Source organism: Oreochromis niloticus, linkage group LG6, assembly GCF_001858045.2.
Source record: "Oreochromis niloticus isolate F11D_XX linkage group LG6, O_niloticus_UMD_NMBU, whole genome shotgun sequence".
Taxonomy (NCBI): Eukaryota; Metazoa; Chordata; class Actinopteri; order Cichliformes; family Cichlidae; genus Oreochromis; species Oreochromis niloticus.
In genome coordinates, this window is record NC_031971.2 from 28,259,431 (window position 1) to 28,284,388 (window position 24,958).

The following is a 24,958-nucleotide window of genomic DNA, read 5'->3' on the forward strand; positions in this document are numbered from 1 at the left end:
TCTTGCTAAATGCTCGCCCTCAGTAACAGCCATAAGTTTTCTTTTCACCTACTTCCACATACAGTACATTACATATTTTTTTTATATATTTTAGTACACTTACTGAAAGTGATATTTTAATCTTAGTCAAAATGAACACTACAAACTTTTAAACTTAAAACTTTTTAATTAAGCTGATATCTGACAGCAGCTTTTAATAAAATTAAAGACAAATGAATTAACATGTGTTCATCATCTTCTTTTAATATTAAACATAAAAGGTTTTCACAACAGTCCTCAGCTGTGTAATGACACATACAAAAATAAGTCATCAACTCTCACAGTTCTAAAGGCAAAGCCCCAATATTAACATTACAATCTCACACCATACTGTTGCATGAGGTGGCTTCTGCATTAAACTTTCACAAAACCAGAAATTAAGCGAATTGTCAAACATTTTGCCAACTTAAACAAGTTTAAAACATGGTTAAAAGAGAGACAACTTTTTCAAGGCCTCTGGATAGCAAACATCTGTGGCAACAAAGCACTCAAGAATAATAACCGTGAAATCATTTTAGCTAAAAGGTTGGAAGAAGATGGTGTTATGAATGATTAAAATTATTTTGTACACATTCTAAAACAGCTCAATGATTTCAATGGAGTACTGTCCGATGCTCTCCTTCGCCTTCATTTTATGGAGTTGTTGAAGGCTTCCCTCAATCTTTCCAAGCTCAGAAACCAGTCTCACCTGAGGACACAAGAAAGCATTTTTTTATAAGCTTGCAGTAATGAGCACAATGCTTACACCACAAAATGGGTATTATTAAAATGAACATGCAGCTGATTACCGAGTAGATAAAAGGAATAACTGTTTGTTACCTGAGATTTAACAAAGCTGTGGAGGTTCAGCAGCAAGCCTTTAGCTTCTGGAGTCATTACTAGCACCGTAAAATGAGCATCCAACAGCAAACACACCCAATCCATGATCTACAATCAAACACAAAGCAACACACAGTGAGCATTTCTTTTTCTTTTTTGCTCCAACAGGAAAACCGGATTTGTTGCATTCAATAATTTGTGTACAACAATTTTGTGCCAAGCCCCAGTAAAGTATTTTTATTATTCAGGCATACATAATTACAAGCGCAATAAAAATCGTGCGTCTCCAGTGATTGCGTTTCTTTTAATCTCTCTTGTAAATCTTTACACTGCTTCTATGTGCTGTGGGGGAACTAACCCACACCCAGGTGAAAATAAATCTGTCATCCACAGCATCTATACAGGAAAATCTGCCAGCATGGTTGATACAATGTTTTTTTCTGTCGCTTAATATTTCTTGGAGTACAGTTAATAGCTGCACTGACACAGCTGCAAGGAACCCTGCCATTATTGTTTTTTATGTGTTGAGTTCTAATAAAATGCAGTCTGAGCTTCATCTAAGTCGTATTTATAAGCAACCTCAATCTGACTAAACCAATAACAGTCAAATGTTTCACATCTTTATTCAACAAATGAAATAATCATCCACACTACAGGTTGGAAAACCTAACTGAACCTGTGCTAATGATTTCTTTAAAAACTATGTAATGGGTGGTTGGTGGGAACAATACCTTTATCACAACAACTTTTACAGGGCCTTGGAAGAAGCTTTAGAGAAACATTAGGAGCGAGGCATAAATAATTTCCAAAGATGTGAGTCTAAGTACTAACAGCTGCTCTCAGTGACACATTTATAGGAAAATTATTACATTTATTATGATTTTTAATCATTTCCCTTTGAGGTTAGGACAAAAGGCTGGTAAAAACAAAGGTTATTCACAGGCATTCAGAGGCTCCTGGGTTTCTTAAGTAGAGGAGAAAATGCCAAATAACCTGAACAACGCTACAGCATCACCTGTTTCACCCATCAAGAGAGGGAATACAAAGATTTCATGCAATCCAGTTCATCTTTTTAAACTTTAGAGTATCAAAGTATAACTATTTAAATTATTCAGACAAGCTGATTTGTCAAAGCTGTTGCACCAATATTTAAGGTGCACTGACTGATTCACTCATGCGAGAAAATATCTGACCTCTTTCATTTTTAAAACATTTTCTACAGTCCACAGATGGAGACAGGTAGATGGAGATAAGGCTGGAGAGACAGCTGTCTTTATAAACCCTAAATATAATTGTGGGATTATAGTTGACCGACATATTTAAATCTGCCACCGTTAGAACTGCTGTTTCTCAACTGCAACACCAAGGCTCAATTCACTTCACTTCTATACTTCAACAACTATGGTGCAGTCCATTTATAGAATATGAGTTCATGGCAGAAATATTCAACTGCAAGGCCCCCACAAGTCGGAGCAGCCCCACCAACCCCAAATCAAGACGTCAGTGGTGCAAGCAAAAGAAATTGTAAAACTGTGAAACAATCTGCACTCCTGCTGTTGTCATTTGTGACTTGCTAAACGAGCCATATACACAGACTGGGCTCCATCCATGTACGTGCTAAAGCTGTGTTTTTAAATGCAAAAAACCAAACATTGCACTATAGTGCTAGTGATGCATGAAGGGCCCTACCTTGCTAAGCAACAAAACAAATTGTATTTTTTCTTGCGTTTACAACTAGACTGTTTGAATGCACTCATATCAGGAGTGGCATCACTCCGAGCTCCGACATCCGAGGCAAATGAGCCAGGAGAAATATTCTCCAAATTCTGTGGGTTAGATTGTGAAGTGATAATGTTTGAGGCTGATCTCTTTGCAGGTTTGCTCACATTTCCCACTTAAATCAATAACACAAAAATTTCCCCCCTAACTGACTCACAAAAGAGTACTTATTTTTCCATTCTGCCCATTACTGCTCAAATTTAATCAACCAATCATGCTTTTTTTAAAGAATGGATCATACCAAGCAATGGGGTCAACACCTCGTCATTAAGATAAAAGTTTTAGCCCCTTAAGCCAAGACAAAGATGTCTAATCACACAATTAAATGAAGAAATAAAGTTTGGAAAGTTTCACAAATGCCAACTAGAGATTTGTGGGATGGCCTGAAAGGAGCTCTTCATTTAAATCGGCCCTAAAAGTATTGATGAACTGAAACGATTTTGTAGGCAGGAACGATCCAAATTTCCTCCTCGTGCTTGTGCAGGTGTTGTAAAGTGCTCCATGAAACATCTGCTTCCAATAGAGGTTCCACAAGTTGCTAAATTCAAGAGTTTGGTAAGCAATTTTTAGAGTGCACTGAGTGCTTACTTCAAGTGTTCAATAAACTGTAACTTGGAAGACTGCATGTAAAGCAAAGCCATCCTAACTGCTTAGTTGGACACAGATACAAACCTGACTCAGACTTGGTGATCTAAATCCCTCCATCTGTGGGAAAGCATCCTGGGAATATTTTAGGTATAAAAACTGCAGGTACTGGAGGAAAAGCTGGTCGGAAGAAAAAGAAAATGGCAAATATTAGAGTTGTTTGGGATTAAAGCGCTGTCTAGTTTATTTTAGAGAAGTGGAATAATTTGATAGCAGTTACTTACCATGACATTTTGAGAGGAAAGATCTTTTAGGTGTGGGAGGAGAAAGGTGTCACTGTACGGCGTCTGCAAGATCTCATTTCTATGCAGCTCCAGTTAAGACCCAATACTTTTATATTTTCATGCATTTTTACATTTAAATTATTACACAACCACTTTGCAAAACTGCAGCTTAACTAACAACAAAGCCTGTCGGATATTTCAGCTGAATGCAAGAAGCTGTGAGGACAACAGAACAGAATGGTGACGATGTCTGAGTGCTGGGAGGATACATTAGAACAGCCTTGTGTAATCCCACTGGACAAATGAGTTGTGAAGGAGCTGAGGCCTTCTTCTTGTCTTCAGCTCTGGTCTGACGGTCATTGACGACTGACGAAGTGGGGCTAAAACCATTCTGCAAGCCAGCCTCTGCACGATCTCTCGTGATTAGGTTTTCCATGAACGTGACGCTGTTAGGCTCCAGGCTCACCTTCTCTGCATCAACATCTGGCATACTGCATGAAAACAGAACCAAAACAACTTGTATTTACAGAACATAATGCTATGTCAGGGCAAGAATCAGATTATTAAAGGGAACCTATAATCCCAATTCCCATCTCTAAGTTTTGATTCTCTCACTCCACTAGGGTAGCTATGCATGATTCACAGTTCATAATAATCATTTATCTTATGCTTAGCTGCAGCGTTCTGAAACGAGCCATTTTAACTCCTTGCCCTTTGGGGCTACTTTCTTCAGACTCATCACATCTCACAAGCAGGCTTGAATGTCAGGTGGGTGGAGTTTCTCTGCTTTTAGTGAGAGCTGTGTGGCTGAGATGGCCATGTTAGGGTCACCTGCATTTGAGATACACTCACCAGCCACTTACATATGTCAAAATCACCTGGCAGCTGCTCATTGTATTTAGGCAAACATACATGGTCAAGAAGACTTGCTAAAGTTCAAATGAAGCAGGTCATCAGATCAGAATGAGGAAATCATAGTTTTGCTGTTATACACCATGCCATGTGGATTCTTTGTTATGCATTTATTACTTCACTATATAGCTATTGTCTGGGTTTGTTCTGAAATGCGCATATGAAGATGGATTCTATGGCACAAAGCTCAAATAATCTCAAATTGGTTTCTTTAACATGACAGTGAGTTTACTGTACTCCAATGGGCTCCACAGTAACCACAGCTCAACCCAATAGAGCACCTTTGGCATGTACAGACTTGAGATTCACATCATGGATGTACAGCCAACAAATCTGCAGCAACTGTGTGATCCTCTCATCCCAATATGGACCAAACTCTCACCTTTTTGAATATGTGCCACAAAGAATTAAGGCAGTTCTGAAGGCAAAAGGGGGTTCCTGGTACTACCTTGGTATACTTAACAGTGTGTCCAGTGAGTGTATATGTGGCAGAGATAAGGACAAGCATGGCAAGTCCACTTTAAAATACTACTGCAACTGTATGCACACCAAAAGTAAGAATACAGTTAGCATGCAAAGGACAGTGATAGATCACTTACTGTCCATAAGTTGAAATTTGTGCATAAGTTGTTGCACAGTTAACAACAGCCCGTCTTACCTGATGAACGCCTTCAGGCAGGCACAGGTAACAGCTTCAGGAATGTCAGGGAAGAACTGCAAGCAGAGCTGACACAGGAAGTAATCCTTCTTCTCAAGAGCCAGGAGCACAAGGTCAGGACACACACTGTTGAATGCGATGATGGCACATAGAGTGAGCAATTGAATATAACTATCTGTATGCAAGTAAAACAGTTTGGGGTTTTCTTCATGTTTCCCACATTAGAATGCAAACCTATTTTATGTTACCTTATTAAAATGGTAAATTACATTAAAAGAATATAAAATAAATAAATTCTGCACACTAAATGAGTTTTGAGAGTCAATATTTTTTCCATCTACCTTATCTCACTTGCCATACATACCTGTGGCAAAGGCACCGAGTGTGAACCAGCTGTGCCAGCGTGCTAGAAGAGTAGAAGGCTGGATCGGCAAGACTCCGGGACACGAGGGTTAATGCAAGCTGTCCCACTGAGGGCTGCAGGTCCTGGAACTCTGACCTGGTCAGGAACCCCTCCACCTCTTTCTGGATCTCTTCCACCGGTGCTGTCTAAGAGGGAAAATAAATATATTTTTTAAATTCATAATTGTTTGGTATAATTCTGTTGAGCTGAAGCATGCAGAATGAAAGCTGTGTTATAAAAATAAGTCATGTTTTTACCTTGATGAGCTCTAATACTTGGTCAGTTGTTAAATTAGTTGTTGACTGGGACTTGCGGGTCGTTCTCTGTGCGGAAAAAAGGAAGAATCAAATTAAGGATCTACCACACAACACTGGTGTCTCACAGATAACTTTAATAAATAAATATTACTATAATATTTTTTCAATAGTTAGTAATATTTCTTCTTACTATTTAGGAGTACCTTATTTCAGTAATTCCAAATGTTATGCAACATTATTTTTTCTTTTAATGTCATTAGAGATTTAAATACAACGACAAAGAAACATGTTTCCCATTATCATATTATGTAACTCTTTTATATAAAGGTTTTACAAACGGGAACAATGTTAAGGCTTCTCTCATAAGCCGTCCGTCTAGGCAAGAGTGTGGACAATGATGAACTCACAGTTCGCAAAAACACTTCTCCAACTTACCGTCCTCCTCGTTTCCGCTGTTTTTGAGGGCTGAGCTTTTTCACCGTGAAGAATATTATTCCAAGACGGCACGGAATTCGGAGTCTTCGACTCTGTGGTTAAAAAACAAACAAAGGAGTACTGAGTGAACACAATTTCTCATGTAGGAATGTGAATCAGAGATATAATTTTGAGTCGAGCGAGAGTATGACATGTTTGATTCAGCTCACCTTCAGTCTTTGTATGTTTTAATTTTCCCAGGGCAGAGGCAAGGGAAGATTTGGGGCACTCGAAGGGTATAATGGAGAGGGTTTTCCCATGTGGAATAAATACCTTGTTGGAATAACTCCAAAGCTGTACGACAGAGACAACAAAATCAACACAAAGATGATGCAGACATAGTTCAAAACTGTTACTACATATTTGTGTCTAATACTTTGGTTTTAAGATTGTAAACTGCTATAAAGTTGTGAGGAGGGACAGTGAGCCCCGTCACAGTGGAGTGCAGACACAGTGCTCTACCAAAGTCATACAGTCCTCCATCAGCACCCAGCAGCTGGAAGGACAGGGAACCTTGGCCCACAGTTAATAACAGTGAAGCCTGAACACGTGTTATGCTGTCATGTGAGTACAAAGTTATCCAGTGACTTTTAAATATTAGGCTTTACTATTGTGAATGATGACTTAGCACTAATGTAAGTCACAATTTCTGATTAGCATTATTGCTTTAAAATTTATTGCTTCATAAATTTATTTATTTATTTATTTATAAATAAATAAATAAATAAACAAACTTCATATTCTGTGCATTTCTACCTGTCCGTAGATCTTTCCAGCCATTTCTTTTCCAGCCTGAAGCGTCTGAAAGTTGGTATTCCAGATGCAAAGAAAGTCTAAAATAACACAGGAGAGAGACATTCAGGAACTACAGACACCCAGATCAGATACTTAATTTTAGATCTGACAGATATCTTTTAGGCCAAAAAGCTAGCATGTTAACCAAGCATTCATTTAAGTTCTAATGACTTCAGCCTGCAAAACCACTTCAGCTTCAGAATTTTTTTTAGCCACTGTACAAAATCCAGACACTAGAAACCACATTTAGGCCAGCTAACCCATTATTTACTATATTTAATTACTTACAAACAAAGGGCAAAACAACATAGCATCAAGTGATAGCTGTTTACACTGCTATCACTATTATTTGTGATCTTGGCAAAAAGAGAAGAAATAACGAGCTAAGACTAAACAAGCAGAGTTGAGTTTTAATTTTTTTTTAACTGATTAACTAAGACATAAAAGACAAGCAGGTAGGAAAATAACAGCTCTACATTTCATCAGTATTATAATGTGAAACTGTGCTACCAAAAAATAAAGCAGCTGTTTCCATGCCAACTCCCTACAAGGGCTTACTGAAAGCCTTGATAATATATAGAAGACTAATTTCAAGCGGATTTGCCATGCACAGTATGGTACTTGTAGAGGAGTTAAAGGTCTTTATTTGAGATATTGTAATTTAACAGCATTTACCTTTACCACCTCCAGCAGAGGGATGTGGAACCCCAACAACAGCTACATGGGCTTCATCCAGAGCCATGGCCGACGCTGCCTCCAGCTGGCCATCACCGACAGGAAGGCCCAGCAGCAGGCTACGGGGCAGGGGTAAGGCCTGGACCCCCTCTTCAGTCCCGAGGCCCCGCACGGAGAGTACACTCTGGTACATGTGACCATTAGGGTCTAAATGTGAGAGAAATGTTTAAACATAAACAATACTACATACTGCATACCTCACCAACTGTGTGTTTGTGTAATTTTGCTTTATACATGTAGAGTGCACCACTTATTTACATCAGATTATCAAGCTATAAGCAATTGGAGAAGAGTGCATGCACAGCTAACTCAAGTGAGACAGCATGGGGATCTTATTCACAGTACTGGACCTTCATTGCACATCTTATTTTAAACTGCTAATCCTTCAAAAGTGTCTCCAATCAGCTCAGCAGTACTGTTCAGATAATTGTCATAACTGTTAATGACCCTGATGAAGAAACACAGCTGTACGTTTTTACACTCCCACCCCCTGTAACTGGCTTGCAGTGCCAGTAATTATCTTTTCCAAATTCCATAGCATATGGCCTCAAGCATAAACATTCAAAATGTTCTGACAGGAAAGTGTGGCTTACAAAGATAAAGGAGGCAGATGTGCTTATCCTTGTAAATGGCAGAGAAGCTCAGCGGGGAGAGACCAGGCTCTTCTCTCTCAAGCCGATACCTCTGTACAGAGTTTGGGTTCAGTCTCTGCAGGTAGAGAAAATGCTCTCCTTTCTGCAGGGAGACAGTGACAATCATGTTGGGCAAAAGCAAGGACATTGGCTGTGTTGCAATAGCAATGAGCACTTGAAACTAAATTCACTTGAAACTTTTATCCCATCAAGTATTTTACCTGTTCAGTTGTGATGATGATAAACTGCTGGGTCTCTGCCACTATGATGGTGCTCCACCTGCAGACAAAAAAGGGGGGGGAAAGTTTAAAGGTTAACATGTCACACTAAAGTACAGCTCTAGAATAAGGTCATCATAAAATTTTTCTAATGACATCGACCTGATGGTTTCTTCTTGAGCCAGCACCTCCTCTATGGGCTGCTGGGGAGCAGCAAGGAGAGAGTCCAGCAGTCTCACAGCTCCTCTCTGAAACAAGACCACAGGTTCCCCTCCATGTGTACAGTGAACCTTCCAGACATCTGAAGAAACCTGGAGAAAAAGCACACGGAAAAGGCAGAAGTGTTCACGTCTGTCAATAACACACTGGTATGGTTCATTTTCAGGTTAATTACTTTAAATACTACTGAGAATTTTAGGAGCAATGTGCAATTTTACAGCATCAGCAGGTCTACAGTGGTTCTTATGTGTTTTGATGCTTTCTCCAAGTGTTAAGTACAACCAGTCTTGCTGTGGAGACAGTGAGCAGTGGACTCTATAACAATCTGTACTAAAATATTTACACCAGTGGAGAGGAGATACCCTTAGAACTTGGACTGTGTGTTTTGTTGTCGTCTTCATTACTGTTCTTGGTGGTAGAAGCAGGATGGCTGTCTACTGTCTACTTCAATGTACATGTTCGGACTTACTGTTGCTTTGAAGGCTTTGTCCAATAGTATGTCATCTTCCTTCCAAATTCTTATCACCTTAAAGACACAACATCAAAAACATTACAACATGTAAGATATTTCTGAAAACACAGATCACTGGCAACATCTTTGAACTGATCTCATATACAAAATACAGACACTTCTTATTGAAAGAGAGATGCACATATATGTTGGCTGATATACATTTTTTTGACTGATACTGGCCCTTCACAAAATAAAATAGCGTTTACCTGTTGTGCCAATAGTGACTGATTCTTATATGCTGCCAAGTCGATTTTATAGTAACTATATATATATATATGTATACTATGATAATGTCCATCCCTTTATCATCATAGTATACCTAACTGCCGATGGCTGCTTCCAGCAGGATAACACCCCATGTCACAAAGCTCAAATCATCTCAAACTGGTTTCTTAAACATTACAGTAAGTTTACTGTACCCAGTGGGCCACACAGTCACCTGATCTCTATCTAATAAAGCACCTTTTGACAAAACTGCAGAATCTGTGCTGCCATGTTAATACAGACCAAAACCTCTGAGTAATGTTTTCAGAACATTGTCGAAGAATTAAAGTACTGCTGAAGGCAAAAAGGTCTCCAACCTGGTATTAGTAAGATGTACCTAATAAAGTGTCCAGTGAGACACTGCAGCAACCAAAGCAGCCACCAAAGCCTACCTTGTTGTCTGTTACTGCCACATATTCGTTGGTTTGTGAGTTGAAGACTGCTGGGCACGTCAGTTTTTGTCCTTGTTTCACTGTCCAGCTCCCCAGCGGCTTCTGGTCTGACACCTTTCAGGCCATAAAACAAAGGGATCATTAATAAAGAGGTGATGCTTCACACAGTTTCTATTTAGCCATACACACGCAGTGCAGAGTTATGTAAAGACTGTTTGCTACAACCACATGTTTTACTGCTATAAACGGATCTCATAAGACTTGATAAAGATAAATATAAAGATCTGATAGACAGTCTGACTTATTCAGCACACGCACAGCAGTAACTTTAGCTATTTTAACTACAATGTAATGCTTTTAGCTTATCCAAACAACGAGGCTTGACACGCTCATTCACGTTGGAGAAAACGAGGATAAGTCATGCAGCCTTACCGTCAAGCCGTTTTTATCGCATGCAAAACAACGAGTTAGCTGCTGAAACTGCCCCCCAGAGAAATCACATTTTAAAGGTATGCACGACTTGTGATGTCTGTAGCTAACTTTAGCAAACATTTGAGTGTCATATTCGACTAGCAAGTTTATAAAATCCATGTATAACATTTATTGTCGCGTTTCACCTAAAAGACACAAGATAATAAAACAGCTTTAAATGCATGTCTGGTTTCGTCTAACGCTCTGGTTCAAACGCTGCTGGCTAGAAAACCGGAGGATGCTAACACGAGTCGTACTGATCAGCTGGCCCAGGTTAGGGGAGCCTCCTGAAAGCTAATTTTAAACGTTACCTTGTACAGAGTCACTGATCTGGTTGAATCCGTGACCACGACATGATCGCGATCTCTCTCCTCTTCGATCCCCTGAATGCCTGAACTTGACAGATTTTGATCTGGAACAAGCCCACACAACGTGTATCCTTCATACAGCGCTGCCATGCTGGACGACAAGAACTCGTTGGATCTCGCGAGAATACAGATGAACTGGCGCACCGGAACCACGAGACTGTCGCTGCGGCGGGATTGTTTTGCCCCCCCCCCCCCCCCCCCCCAAAAAAAAAAACTTGACTGTTGCTTTAGTTTGCAGACATTTGAAAACACTCGGCTTTTAATATTTTTTTTACCCAGTGATTAATTTTAGTTATATAGAACTTATTGGATAAGGCTTTATTTTGAACACGTTACGATACTACAAAAACGAAACATAAGGAAAACGGTAATCAAAGAAGTAGAAAGAAGTCCTAATCATATTCCTCACCAGTCATCACGTAAACGACCTTTTTATGCCATGTCCTATCACAAATGTGTGTGTGTGTGCTTGTATATAAACACGCGCATACATACACACATATTTTGTAACGTTGATAATATTACAATACAATACAATACAACTTTATTTATATTGAACATTTAAAACCGAAGGTACACCAAAGTAGATGGAATCAGAGGTGCAGCAGGAAGATTGTTCCAGAGGCTAGGGGCTGCCAGGGCAATAGAATGGTCACCCCTGGTCTTTAGCCGGGATCTAGGCTGCACTAAGAGTAATTGTCCTGTTTGGGGATTTACGGACTAAGGAGTTCAATGAGGTAGCACGGCGCAATATTGTTTATGATTTCAAAGGTAAGCAACAGAATTTTAAACTCAATGCGGTGTTTGACAGGGAGCCAATGCCAATGATAGTGAACATTCCTAAGTATTGTGCCAAACCCCTGTACAGTCGTTAGAATACGGTGAAATCGACAGGAGAGAATCTGAAGGTATTTGTGATCTGGAATATGTTTTCCTTCACTCAGTACTGAAATTCTCCTTATGTATATATTTTATATGTATTTTCATCCTGTTTAATCAATTCTTATCATATCAAGAAATTAATTTTTATTAAATGTATCAATTTCCACACCATCTATATGTATCTGCACTTGTACATCACTGTTACCAAATAACACATTTTAGTTTTATGTAGATTTGGTCCTACCAAACCACTTTTTTTTTTATTTTGCACATGTTTGAAGTGACCAGTTCCAGTGACTCCTTTTCCCCAGAATAAAAAAATATTTGTTCCATCTACAAATAATACCAATTTTAATATATCTGACATATTACAAATATCACCTTACAATATACAAGCATGATGAAGAATATTCTCAACTTCACAAATTGTGTCCTGTCAGTTAAAGAAGGTTTCACTTCAGAGCACTACAGCTCTTCTAAACTGAATACTGTTACAGTTTATCTTATGACTGATTTTAGTCAGATGCTTGTATAAGATGCTCCGACTGCATCCTTTTTCTAATCTATAGCATTTATTGTAATTTAGCCAGTTATTACCAATGATGTAGAATCAGAGAGTGATAAAATATACCTTATGCTAAAAAGTGAGTTATGGCCCTATGAGTTATGACAATTTAAGTAATAAAGGAAGTAATAAAATATGTATGACAGTCATATGTGGTTTGTACATGGCTCAGCTGCAATGGAGGGCTGGAGCAGTGATTTCAGGGTGTGTCAGGGAGGCTGACCAGAACAAGTTGTTGACCATATCTAATCATGCCTTCATTATATGAGTAGGATGCCAGGACCTGAATTAAGAGGTGTGTGTGGTGTGCAGAGTGGAGGGATGCAGCTGGAAAGCTGAGCAGCGATAAATATCATCAGTTGGAACAGCTGCAGGACCAGTCTAAGTGCCAGACAAAGGTGTTTGAAAGTGGAAAGTGGGCCGGAGGACCGACCTTTCGCTTATGCCTGGTGGTGGAGGAGCATTTCTTTGCGGGGCTCCCCACAGAAACCGCAGAACGGGTCCACTGCCACTGGCCAGCCAGCCTGGATGCTGGCAAGGAAAGCAGCGGGACAACCACAATCACCAGTCCCAGCTCTGAGGAAGATGCTCCAGGGCAGTGGCCACTAACCCACTTGTCTGTGCTCTCTTTCTACAGGTCACAGCAGCTACAGACACCACACCTTGCTCACTGTGAGCCGCACAAGTGCCGAGGCAGGCGTGTTGGAGGTGTGGGCAACCCGGGCATGTCCACCTGCAGCCTGCTGATCAAGGTAGGGCAGATGTTTCATGTTGCTGGCCCTCCAACACCCTCCCTCGGTCTGAGAGGGATGTACAGTGTACCAGAAAGGTCCCAAAGGGGTATACACCAGGCCTTGGTGGACTTGGCCTGTACCCAGACCATGATGAATGGCAGACCATCCCGAGCAGTGCTGCACACAATTTCTGCTAAGAGTGTGGTGCAGGCACTGTTTCAGGTCATCTCCCGAGTCGGCATCCCGAAAGAGATACTGACTGGCCAGGGCACATTGTTCATGTCTCATACACTAATAGAACGATACAAATTACTGGGAATTAAATCTGTTTGGACCAGTGTCTACCACCCTCAGACTGATGGACTGGTGGACAGACTCAGTAAGATTTTAAAGTCCCCGATTTGTAAGTTAATTCATGACGATGAGTGCAATTGGGATCACTGGTTAGACCCTCTGTTGTTTGCAGTGTGGGGGGTGCCCCACACCTCCATGGGATTTTCATCCTTTGAGTAACAGGAAGCCCCAGGCGATGTTGGACCTTTAAAGTCTGTACTTTCTGGACCTCAGAGCTACACACATTGGGGAGGCTATCACAGGGAAATTTGCTCCAGGCTCAGGAACATCAGTAGTTCATGTACAACAGAGGGGCTAGACTCAGGCAATTTCCACTGGGACATAAAGTGCCTGTATTGCTCACTTCTTCTAGCTCAAAGTTACTGGCCAAGTGTACTGGCCAAGTGGCAAGGGCCCTTAGTGATCACACGGCAAGTGGAGGGTGTAGACTAAGAAGTTGTACAGTCACACAGATATATCACCTCAACCTCCTTAAAGCATGGAGAGAGGCTGAAACTGCTTCTCTGGTGAGCCTGGTGTGGGAAACAGATGAGTTGGGACTGGAGGTGCCAAATACTCTACATCAGCCGGACGTTGACAGAACGTGAGCGAAAATACAGCACCATGGAGAAGGAGTGCCTGGTGATCTGGTGGGCGGTCGACTCCCTTCGTTATTACCTCCTGGGACGTTCATTCACCCTCTGCTCGGACCACACCCCACTACAGTGTCTCCACCGCATGAAGGATGCCAACGCCCAGATCACCCGGTGGTATCTGGCTTTGCAGCCCTTTAAGTTCAAGGTGGTACATAGGCCGGGGGCGCAGATGGCTGTGGTCTATTTCCTCTCCTGCTAACAGGAGGTGGGGGGGAGGTATGTTTGGCTGTATGCCTCCCTGGCCTCAGTGGGGGTGGTGCAGTGAGCTCAAGGGGTCAGTGCTTGGGAGGCTGGTGGGACAGGTGTGTGGTGTTTCGTAAATGAGCTCTCTCTCTTCCTTCATGATTTAGTGAGGCCGGAGCAGAGTGTGGGAGAAGAGTGTCAGAGTGTCATGAGTGGGTGCTCAACCAAAGTTGAGAAAGAAACCGTCAGTGTGTCTCTACAATAAAAAAGAAAATAAGCACGGACAGCGTGTACACTTGTGGTCCTTTTTCACACTGTGACAGGCTTGTCTTTATAGATTCATTCACCATCATCATTCCAACCACTGTAGCCTTTTGAGTCTGATAATCCAGATCACTTTCAACTTTCGTCTTGTCTGTCCTGAATTTAGATTCATTTCATGTAGCCGTTTGATTTGTTCAGGAGAGATCAAATAAATTTTTTGCATTTTTATTGTTATTATGATAATAAATATATAGAAATAGATTGTTATTTACGAATTGCACATATTGACACCACGATAGGTAACACCGTAGTAAGAAGTAGTAGCAGTATTGTCTTAATTTTTTTATACTGGCAATCTGTAATAAGGATATTACCTTTTAAAAGGTTGATGGACAGCTCGCCTACAGCTTGCATAAAATCTGGTGAGCATTCTTCTAATATAGCTGTGCGATTTCTCTGTGAGCTGGTGGTCAGTGTTGTGAGATAGCTCTTTTGTGTTGTCACTATTCTGACTGATGAGACTGGGGAAGTAAAACTAAAGATAATACAAGCCACAAACTAGAAATAAACTGAAATGCATTATAGGACGCTAAACTATAAAGTACTGACTTTATAGTTTGGCTTTAAGCGATCTCTTAAATGAACAGAAAGAATAATGAGTCTACAACCAGCTCAAAATGCTGGGTCCGAGATGCAGGACCATGACAAAGGGCTGTCCCTGTGATCTAAAAGACGATAAAAACCACAGAGGCATGAAAAATAAAAATCTTTGGCAAACTAGGAAAATTTACACTTTACCGTATCATAAGCACAGCTGGACAACGGCATCTGTTTTGATCAGCTCAGAATCTTCCTTGGTCAATGCAGCATCTTGACACCTAGAGCGCCAGTGTGACCTCCTGAACTCCCTCACTGTCTGAGGGATACTAAACACCAAACACTTTGTCAGAAGGCCGTAAAATCACCTGTGTTTCTAATTGGTTGGGTAAAAGTCATCCCCCGGTCTCTGGCTGGTCAAAATTAGAGAGTGCCACTTTGAAACTGCTTCATTGGTGCTTCAGGGAGGAGCTTCAGTTACCCTGAACCATTACCCTGAGTAATGGTTAGGGGTTCTGACATAAACGGTAGTAACCAGACCGAAAAGCAGCGCACATTTCGGTGCTTTATTTCGGTGCTTTATTTCGGTGCTTTTTTTTCCTGAGATGTCATACACTTTGGATTCTAGCCAATCATTTTACCTTTGCAAGCGTAGTAGGCGGGCCCAGGTACGTACGTTTTTTTAGAGCAGAGCTACAGATTAAAGATGCCCAAGGCGAAGTGGTCAAAGTCTGGCTGTACTTCACAGCAAAAGATGCAAACTCAGCAGCCTGCAACAACTGCTTTAAGCTGATACTGTGATACTGTGCAAAGGAGGTAACACCTCGAATCTGATGAAACACCTGGCGACACACGAGAGGTTTTTGGACCAATTTTGTGTTCTCCATTCTTTAAGCACCGGTTCGAGCACCGTTTAAGCACCGGCACCGTTTCAAAAGTACCGGTTTGGTACTGGTATTGGATAAAACCTAAACGATACCCATCCCTAGTAATGGTTATTGTCATTAGGTGAAATTCTGGCTGATGAGACCTGGGTAGGGCCACCTCTATTTTAAATTGCATTATTTGTGGTTCAGGGAGGAGCCCCACCTCGGTGCTCAAAATGTCAGTCTAAGGTCTTGTCATTTGGCCCAGACTATTTGCGGTGTGGAGATTCGCCCTCTGTTGTCACAAAAGCAGCCCTTTAATGACAACAACCTGTTTATTATTATTTAACATATATTCTCTCACACAAACAAACACAACCAACAGCTGTCTAAAAAGTTAAGACATCATTATGAATGAATGAATCCTATTCTCAAACATAATATTCATAATGCTGTTCCATATGTTCATCATCATATTTTCATCATGTTGTTGTCAATTATACCCAAGTATGATATATAATAATTGTATAACATGTCATTAAAATTATAACTGTCCTAAATCTTTATTACTTCCTTTATAACTTCCCTTGTCATAAATCATAGGGCCATAACTCACTTTTTGACATAAGGTATACATTATTACTCTCTTTTATCCTCTTTTAAGCATTAGTTATTGTTAATCTCTGGCTCTCTTTTGTCTTTTTTCCTACCTTTAACCCCCAAAGGCAGCACTAGGTGGCTGCATTGACACACAAGAACATTCCTTTTTAAGGAAAGCTTGATATGATGATTGGTATAAAGTATAAAGCTGATATAGTAACAGGACTAACAGTCTCGGTCGTTGTGTCCTTGGGCAAGACACTTCACCCGTTGCCTACTGGTGGTGGTCAGAGGGCCCGGTGGCGCCAGTGTCCGGCAGCCTCGCCTCTGTCAGTGTGCCCCAGGGTGGCTGTGGCTACAACGTAGCTTGCCATCACCAGTGTGTGAATGTGTGTGTGAATGGGTGAATGACTGGATATGTAAAGCGCTTTGGGGTCCTTAGGGACTACAAAAGCGCTATATAAATACAGGCCATTTTTACCATTTAGGACCCTGTTGACTGTCTTGATGCATGCGCAATCATCCACGTAAGGAAATCCCCAAAAGTTGATTCTGTTCATCTGGTCGTAGCATTTTCAGTCTGAGAAATGTTTCATCACTTATCATCTGAGGAAGGATTTCTTATCTAGTGTTGCATGCTTTGTTGTGTTTTAATGTTGAGTGTATTTTAGTGTTGCATGCTTTTATTGTATTTATTGGATCTTCTTCCGGAGAGACTCCGCCCCCTACTTTCCTAATTAGACACACCTGGAGGGCACAGGGGATAGAAATCAATCAGGCTTCCCTTGTTGGCAGCGGCCAATAAGAGGGCCTGGCAGGTCAGAGAAGACACGTGTAGCCGGACGCAGATGAGAAGGAGAGAGCCATGGAGTAGTGTGACGGCAGGCGCAGCCACAGGAGGGCCTTTGGTCCATGGATGGCAGACTTCGTCCAGGTGGCAGCAAGACACCAGCTAAAACACTTTAGGCACAGAGCAGCGGCGGGCGGAGTTTAGAGCTCTGCCCTTGCGGGGAAGTCCCGTTGTAAAAATGTAAAAAGGCATCCCTGGTACATTAGGATGGGTGACTGCCGCTGCTTCACTGTGTTTAGCGGAAGCGGAGTGGAGTGGCGGAGGACACTACTGGAGGACTGTTATCAGCTTTAAGTGTGGCGGAGACTGATTGGGACCCTTGGGGGGGCTTCAGCTCGTGGAATGGACCTTTATTGTGTTTAGTTTTATCTTCTTTTAATTATTCTTTCCCCTGATCAGGATACATTTTTATGCTGTAAATAAAGTATATATTTTATGAATTATTTTAACCAGATTTTATGTGTCTTTTCTGTTCCCGTGATCATCCCCTGCTGCTCTTCCCGTTTTAGAAGGGGTTCCCTTCTAACTTACACCCGTGACACATCCAAGTGACTTGGATTTGGATCCCACCCTTATAAAAAGCACATTTACAAAATGACTGAAAATAGCACCACTGGCAAACAATGGGCTGTGTGCGGTCAGTTCCTTGATCATTGATATGTACATTGTCATGACCACTGATCAACAACCACTGATCAAAGACCATTGATCAATGGTGATTGTTTTGATTGTACTTAGAAAGCATAGACCATACACAATCCTAGGCCAATGTACACATTTGCACTGTCTCTTCATAACGATTATCAATACGATGAGTCCATCATTCTCAGCTCAAGTTGTAGTGTTAGAAGTAACAGAAAACGGGGTGTCATTTATTGTTGTCTTCTCTCACCCCAACCAGTCGCCACTCCCTGAGGCTGGTTCTGTTAGACGTTTCTTCCTGTTAAAAGCGAGTTTCTCCTTCCCATTGTCGGCAAAGAACTTGCTCAGAAGGGGTCATATGATTGTTGGGGTTTCCTCCTTTTTTGTATTACTGTAGGGTTTTACCTTACAATATAAAGTGCCTTGAGGCACCAGTTGTTGTGATTTGTTGCTATATAAATACAACTGAACTAAACTGAGTTGAATTGAATAGTTTTCACTCCCTGTGACCCCATTACTTTATGTGATGTTAATTTGTAAGCATGTGGGAGTGAGGGTCACGACATATGGCTGAATCTCTATGAACCTGGTTCTGTCTGAGGTTTCTTCCTGTTAATATACAGGGTTTCCCGTACCACTGTCACCAAGTGCTTGCTTATAAGTTGTCTGATTGTTGTTTTTCTTCTTCTCTTTTACTTTTTTTCTTTTTTTTTTTTTACATATGTAAAGAATATATAAATCAATTTGAATTTAATCTTAAAATTTGTCTAAATTGGTTTTTGAACCATTTTTCTGGGATTTTAGAGAATTGTGTAAGTAGAGAAACAGCAGTACAACTGCAGCAATCTTCATTATGTTAACAACTTTACCAGTTTAAATGAAACACCAAAGAAATCTCTGACTTCGGCAGGACACTAGATGTGAATTGATAGAATCAAAGCTACTCTGAAAAACCAGCTTGCAAATGCGCGCACACACATATACACACTTTGAGCAACAGCTAAATGTGAACACTCATCTCCTGGCCTTTAATGGAAAGTAATATCCACACATTGTGTTTCAATCCTGAACACAGTAAATTTAAATTCCTTTCATAAATGAATTATAAAACTACTACAAATTGAATTGCATTTTTTACAACATAAATGTAGCTTCAGTGAAACCACATTCTTTAATTTCAGTGACCAGAATGCATTAACATGTGCTCCATATTGCATCACCTCAGTTGTCATCAGAGTTAGCATCTGCATTTGCTTCAGCATTGTTGAATTTCTGATGGAAGTGAACCTGCATAGAGATTATAATTTACACCACTGGGCTCTGGAAAAAGACACAATGAAACATGGAACAAGTTAGAATATTCACAGTAACTTTAAGCTCTTAATAAGTGAAGAGGGCTGAGGAGAACTGTCATCTTTACATTTATTAGGATGCAGAAAAAAAGGAGGACAGTTAAAGGAAATATTTTCTGTTATCTCAGGAAAGCAGACAGCAGAAGAACCCATGTGTGCTGCTGTGCTTTGCTATTTTCTGCAGGGTTGAGTGATAATAGTTCTAATGGGAAGTGAGTACTTTTAGCGTCTCCACATGACAAGTTAGTACAAATTCCTGTGTCACAGTCTTCTGGTTACTTGTTGAAGACTGTAAATATTTCACTTTTACTGGCATGTCCTTTTTTAAAAAAGAAATCTATCTATCTAAGAAGGGGGACCTTAGGGGCTGCGACAACTACAGAGGGATAACACTTTTCAGCCTCCCCAGAAAGTCTATGTCAGGGTGCTGCCATAGACTTTGAATACGGGACCAGTTCTATATGTGTTTTGTGCATTTAGAGGAGGCATTCAATGGCATCCCCTGGGGTACCCTGTGGGGGGTGCTGTAGGAGTATGTGGTGGTGAGACCACCAAAGCTTCAGCCGGATTAAGGTGGAGTGCCCACTTCATCTCAGGGACGAGTTGCTGCCCCAAGTGAAGGAATTTAAGTCTCGGGGACTTGTTCACAAGTGAGGGGAGAGGGGAGTGGGAAAGATTGGGGTACAGCGACTACCTTTATGCTGGCGCTGCACTGGTCCGTTGTGGTGAAGCAAGAGCTATGCATAAAACAAAGCTGTCAATTTACCAGTCACTCTACGTCCCAACCCTCGCCTCTGATCATAAGCTCTGGGTAGTGACTGAAAGAACGAGATTGCAGATACGAGCAGTGGAAATGAACTGAGAGAGGAGTTTGGTCATTCGAGAGAAGCTCTTAGTAGAGCCACTACTCCTTTGCATTGAAAGGAGCCAGTTGAGGTGGTTTGGCTATCTGACTAGGATGCGTGCTGGACAACTCCCGGGTGAGATGTTCTGGGCATGTCCCACTGGGAGGAGGCCGCGGGTCAGAATCAGGACACGCTTGAGATTATATCTCTCGGCTGGCCTGGGAATGTCTTAATGCTCCCTCGGATAAACTGGAGGAGGTGGGTGGGGAGAGGGGGGCCTGGGCTTTTCCTCCTCCCCCCACATCCCAGTCCCAGATAAGTGGAAGAAAATGGATGGATTATTATTATTATTATTATTAATTTTTTGCTAGTGTATTGTTATGCTTTCTTTTATCTTTCTTTTATTCTTTATGAAATAGACCTTACCTTCATAGCATTCAGGGATCACGAGCCTTCCATCGATGCACTGCGTGGACACAGAATATCCACATTTCCTGGCGTTGTTCATGCACCAGACTGAGACAATATCTTTGTGCAAGACTTTGTTTGGGTTAAAGTCTCCAATCCACATTTTTTTCCCTTTGTAAAGTATCCTCCCTCTATCTATTCCAATCTTACAAGGAGCTGCAAGTTACAAGAAGGAGAATTAAAAAATATGGGTGATGAAGGTGTCCGTTCAACTAATATAATCTCCTAAAAAGCACAGCTATTTTAAACTAAAGTGTGATTTAAAAGATGTGATATTGTCTACGGTCCTACCCTTGCAGGATGGCTTCTCAGACCAAGTTCCATCCTGCTGGCAAACAATCTCCAGACTTCCTTCCACTACATAATCTCCAGTGCAGCCATATTTGATGGTCTCCAGGTAGTCAAAGTCTCTCTGGTCATTGGTTGACATGTAGCCTCTATCAATGTTCTCTGGTAGAGAGCAAGTCACCCCTGTAAAGGAGCAATTTCAGTAGACTGATTAGACGATAATATTATTGTAGCTAGGCTTCGTGTTGTCTTTCATAGCTCTGCATCATTATGACCTTTTTACTGGAGAGGAATATTTTACTTTACAGCTAAGAAGGGAGAAAATTCCAAAATCTGTCCAAATGTATTTAGATTTATAGTATTTTTCCTCAGATTTCACATCATTCTCGCTGAACAAACAGAACCATGAGTTGTCCGTTAACTGGATGTTTTATCATTCATCCTGTCTTGGTTTGAGAAGATTAGCGACTTATTCAATCAACAACTATACTTCTACTATGCTTGATATGATCTAATTATGGAGTATGATAGAGACGCTCATACTTCAATGATTTTAAAAGTTTTCAGGACAAAGTGGAAGACTGTTTTAGCTTTATCCTAAGTTTAATCAATCTGCTGTTACTGACATAACTACTAAACTCTAATCCTTAGCTTTTTAACAGTTTGAAATTCTGACATGTCAGAGCTAACACATATATTTTTGCTCTTTCTTTTAGTTTGAAGGGATGGTTGTGTTCAGTTAAATACATCTGCAGTGCTGCCGTAATTACTCCTGCTTTTACATCCTCACGTACGTCGACATTCAGGTGTCTTGGTCCAGGTGCCACTGGTCATGCACTCTGCCGTTGCATCACCGAAAAGTGCGTATGGAGGCAGGCATTTGTAAGTCCCCGTGATGCCATAATCAGTGGTGTTGCCTCTAACCCTGGTGTTGTAAACAATCATCCCAAACTCTGGGATCGGAGGAAGACCACAGGTCACAGCTGCGACAGGAGAGACACAATAAGTGAATTTAGATATGTATCGTTATATGAAAATGTCAAGTGTCTTACCTAATTACTTATAACTTGTGCCTGTTCTAGAGTATGTATTAATTTGCAGGGCCTTCTACAGCTAGGCCCACGCATATAAAAACATATAAACAGTACGAAGAAAGAGCAACTGCATATTCCAGATACCTGTAACACTGATTATATATTTGTATACATCAAATACAATTTTAATAAATAAATAGATATATTTTCTCTGTGTGATTACGTACCTATGCATTCTGGTACAGGTGTGCTCCATGTTCCATTGGCTTGACAGACAGAGGTGCTGGATCCAGACAGTATATACCTATGCAGTGCAATGTTATTCATTAAGTTAATGCTTAAAATGTTTAATCACATAATAACTCAAAAATGTTAAATGTATTTGAATGCAAAGGCTGACTGAATGTTTGATTGCTGTTTAGCAAACATGCATTTTCCACTAGACAGTATTTTGCACCTCATTAGAAATTCTTTATTTGCACGCCAAAAACCCCCACCAAAGCGTCAGCAAGAACAAAGTGCCCGATAGATTAAAGAAACAAATTTGTCTTTAAATGGCGCATCAAAAACAGCAGCTGGTTATACATCTACTTTTACTGCATATTATGGAGTCTTATTATTGGTTTGTGGCGTATGTGCAAAGATATGGTGTGGTGTACGATGTCACACAATAAATTTTGACAAGATGCTCGTCCTTTACCCTTCCTGACAAGTATAGTTGATTGTACTCTGGTACACAGTATCCTCGTAGTACAAGTCTCCATTAGATGGTGCATCAGGATAAGGACACAGCTTTGCTGCAAGAAACAATATGTTCATGGTAAGTTTTGGTATTTATTTTTTGAAGAATAATGTGAACACAAAAAGATTTGCATGCTGTTCTTTTATGAAACCATCAAATACTGGTCCCACTGTATACTCTAACCCTTTCATTATTTAAACATTTTTAAATTATATAACATATATTACAACATAAGAACAAACATAAAACGTGTCAATTAGTAGTATTAGAAAATGTTACAGTTAAAATTAGGCTACTCTACAAAAAATAGAAAAAACACTCCTTCTAAAGCAAATTGAAACATATTAGTTGTATTTGCACTTATTACAGTTTCCTTTAAATTATTCTGCAAAAGCTTTGTTATTAAGGAGACAATTTACTTGAAAATCTTAAATGCGTCATGAAAAATGATGAATTTGTGTTGATATTAAGTTACAATACAAGGCAATCAGTTCCAAGATGTTAATTTCTCACAAAAAGAAATGGAGACCCACGCTTGCACAGAAATTTAGTGGCTGTCCACGCTCCACTGGTAGTGCAAACAATTTTGCGAGGGCCTGAGATGGGGGTGTATCCGTCTTTGCAGGACAGCGCTAACTCCACACCAGGGTCAAAGAACATCTGGTCCACAGCCACATTGATGTTGGCATTCAGCTGAGGTCTGCGACATCCTTTGAAAACAAAATGATTTATTAAGAATTGTATGCACTCTGTCAAGTTAACTGAGCATTTATAGTATACAGTTAAATTTGCAAAATATCTAACACCAAGCCTTACACCACTACGAAGTGAACACCAGCATTTTCCCATAGAAATGACTTAGTCGCATATAATTATGGAAACATGTGTTTACTAAAAAAAGTCTTCAGACGATCAAATAATATTAACTGTCTGTGCTAAACAAATATTGCTAATTTAGAGAAGCAGTATTCACTTGAAAGTATTGTTTTTATCGCATATGAAGCTCAAAAACACAGTCATTTACGATCGTACTTCAGTAACTGATTACTGATTGATTTCCTTATAACTTAAAAACCCAAATATTTTACTTCTGTGACAATCATTAACATGAAAACTACACTACAAAAGTAGATTTCTTTAGAGCAAAGCTATCTAGATTATGTGATCCTAAAAACAGAAAACAGTGAAATGAAAAATGTATATACAGTTAAGCCATATAATGTCAAACAAAAGCAAGAAATAATACCCTTGGCAGATGTCACGGTGCTAAAAAACACAACTGGAAACAGCAGAAGCAAAGTCAGCCATCGTTCCATCTTTTGATGAAATGTTCAGATGTTCTTCAGTACTTTCCTGTGGCCTCTGGTTCAAATACCGACTCGCTCTGTTGCTGCTGTTTGTATTTCTCTAGAGTAAATAGATAAGAGCGACATGAAGTAACTGCTTACTGACTATCTTTGTTTTGTTTTCTGTATTTTGCTTGCTATCTGCAGTTACAGATTGTGATCCTTGTGACCTTTTACTGGAAGTAACAAACTCGACGAGTGGACTTTCCCTTGTTGCTACAACGATTCTTGCCCAACGCTGCAACCTTTTTTACATTCCTGTGTCACCATTTTGTAGTGGATAAATTATTCTGCAGAGCTTAATGCAACGCCTTGGGACAAGAGCCACCACAGGCAGGAGACAATCAGAAGAATATACTGAATCTAAGTTGGATATGTTTTTTTCATTTATGTTGCCGGCTGATGAAAAATTGTAGAGTTTGAACCTTTTTCAGTATCTGAAGTTTGGCATGCTACAAAACGTTTGGGAACCATTAGCACAAGTGAGTCAGAGATGCCTTAGAATATAAGAATGCCTTAAAATTAATCATAGCTGACAAATTTCTGCAAAGTAATAACAGCAACAAACTCCCACCCACCTATGCCACCAGTGTCCGTGCTTGATGTCTTATAGAACAGTATAAAGAAAATCTCTCTTACTGAGCTAAAACTCAAGAGAAATTAAAATCTATGTACAAAGAGACACAGTTCTCAAATAGTTATTCATTTCGGATTCTAAATTACTGATAGTGATGGTGTAAGTTACTGTAAACCAAAGCCAGAAACATTGTATGAGCAGCTACAGATTTAATATCAATGCCCGAACTCAAATGAATTGAAATAAAGTAGCCCACTAATTCAAATGAAACTACGCGTTTTTCTTCACAAAGACGTATTAATAGAGCCACACAGCA

General features: G+C 40.3%; 2 protein-coding genes across 2 annotated transcripts; both read right to left on the reverse strand.

Moving 5' to 3' along the window:
* Nucleotides 1-217: 217 nt before the first annotated feature.
* nol11 (nucleolar protein 11) lies at nucleotides 218-10,943 on the reverse strand. Its single transcript, XM_003458306.5, has 18 exons — nucleotides 10,762-10,943; nucleotides 9,980-10,093; nucleotides 9,279-9,335; nucleotides 8,753-8,901; nucleotides 8,594-8,651; nucleotides 8,334-8,475; nucleotides 7,681-7,887; nucleotides 6,967-7,043; nucleotides 6,381-6,504; nucleotides 6,172-6,263; nucleotides 5,737-5,802; nucleotides 5,441-5,625; nucleotides 5,077-5,202; nucleotides 3,776-3,997; nucleotides 3,507-3,585; nucleotides 3,310-3,402; nucleotides 859-966; nucleotides 218-727 (listed from the first exon to the last, which is right to left on the reverse strand). Exons 1-18 carry the CDS (start codon nucleotides 10,906-10,908, stop codon nucleotides 614-616), a joined length of 2,160 nt encoding a protein of 719 aa, XP_003458354.1. The 5' UTR covers nucleotides 10,909-10,943; the 3' UTR covers nucleotides 218-613.
* An 8,048-nt stretch (nucleotides 10,944-18,991) lies between these two features.
* On the reverse strand, nucleotides 18,992-24,123 carry LOC100699343 (beta-2-glycoprotein 1). Its single transcript, XM_003458316.5, has 8 exons — nucleotides 23,966-24,123; nucleotides 23,253-23,429; nucleotides 22,678-22,774; nucleotides 22,205-22,281; nucleotides 21,738-21,926; nucleotides 20,947-21,126; nucleotides 20,614-20,811; nucleotides 18,992-19,310 (listed from the first exon to the last, which is right to left on the reverse strand). The coding sequence occupies exons 1-8, from the start codon at nucleotides 24,033-24,035 to the stop codon at nucleotides 19,246-19,248; spliced, it is 1,053 nt and encodes a 350-aa protein (XP_003458364.1). The 5' UTR covers nucleotides 24,036-24,123; the 3' UTR covers nucleotides 18,992-19,245.
* Nucleotides 24,124-24,958: the final 835 nt, after the last annotated feature.

Bases quoted from the DNA above. Each gene is read 5' to 3' on its own strand.
- nol11 (XM_003458306.5), bottom strand. From the start codon at position 10,908: ATGGCAGCGCTGTATGAAGGATACACGTTGTGTGGGCTTGTTCCAGAT. The intron at 7,888-8,333 runs GTAAGCCACACT...TCTCACATTTAG, and splicing joins CATCTGCCTCCTTTATCTTT to ACCCTAATGGTCACATGTAC. The intron at 728-858 runs GTAACAAACAGT...TTGTGTCCTCAG, and splicing joins ACAGCTTTGTTAAATCTCAG to GTGAGACTGGTTTCTGAGCT.
- LOC100699343 (XM_003458316.5), bottom strand. From the start codon at position 24,035: ATGGAACGATGGCTGACTTTGCTTCTGCTGTTTCCAGTTGTGTTTTTT. The intron at 22,282-22,677 runs GTAAAGGACGAG...TGCACTGCATAG, and splicing joins AACTATACTTGTCAGGAAGG to GTATATACTGTCTGGATCCA. The intron at 21,927-22,204 runs GTACGTAATCAC...CTCCTGTCGCAG, and splicing joins ACCTGTACCAGAATGCATAG to CTGTGACCTGTGGTCTTCCT.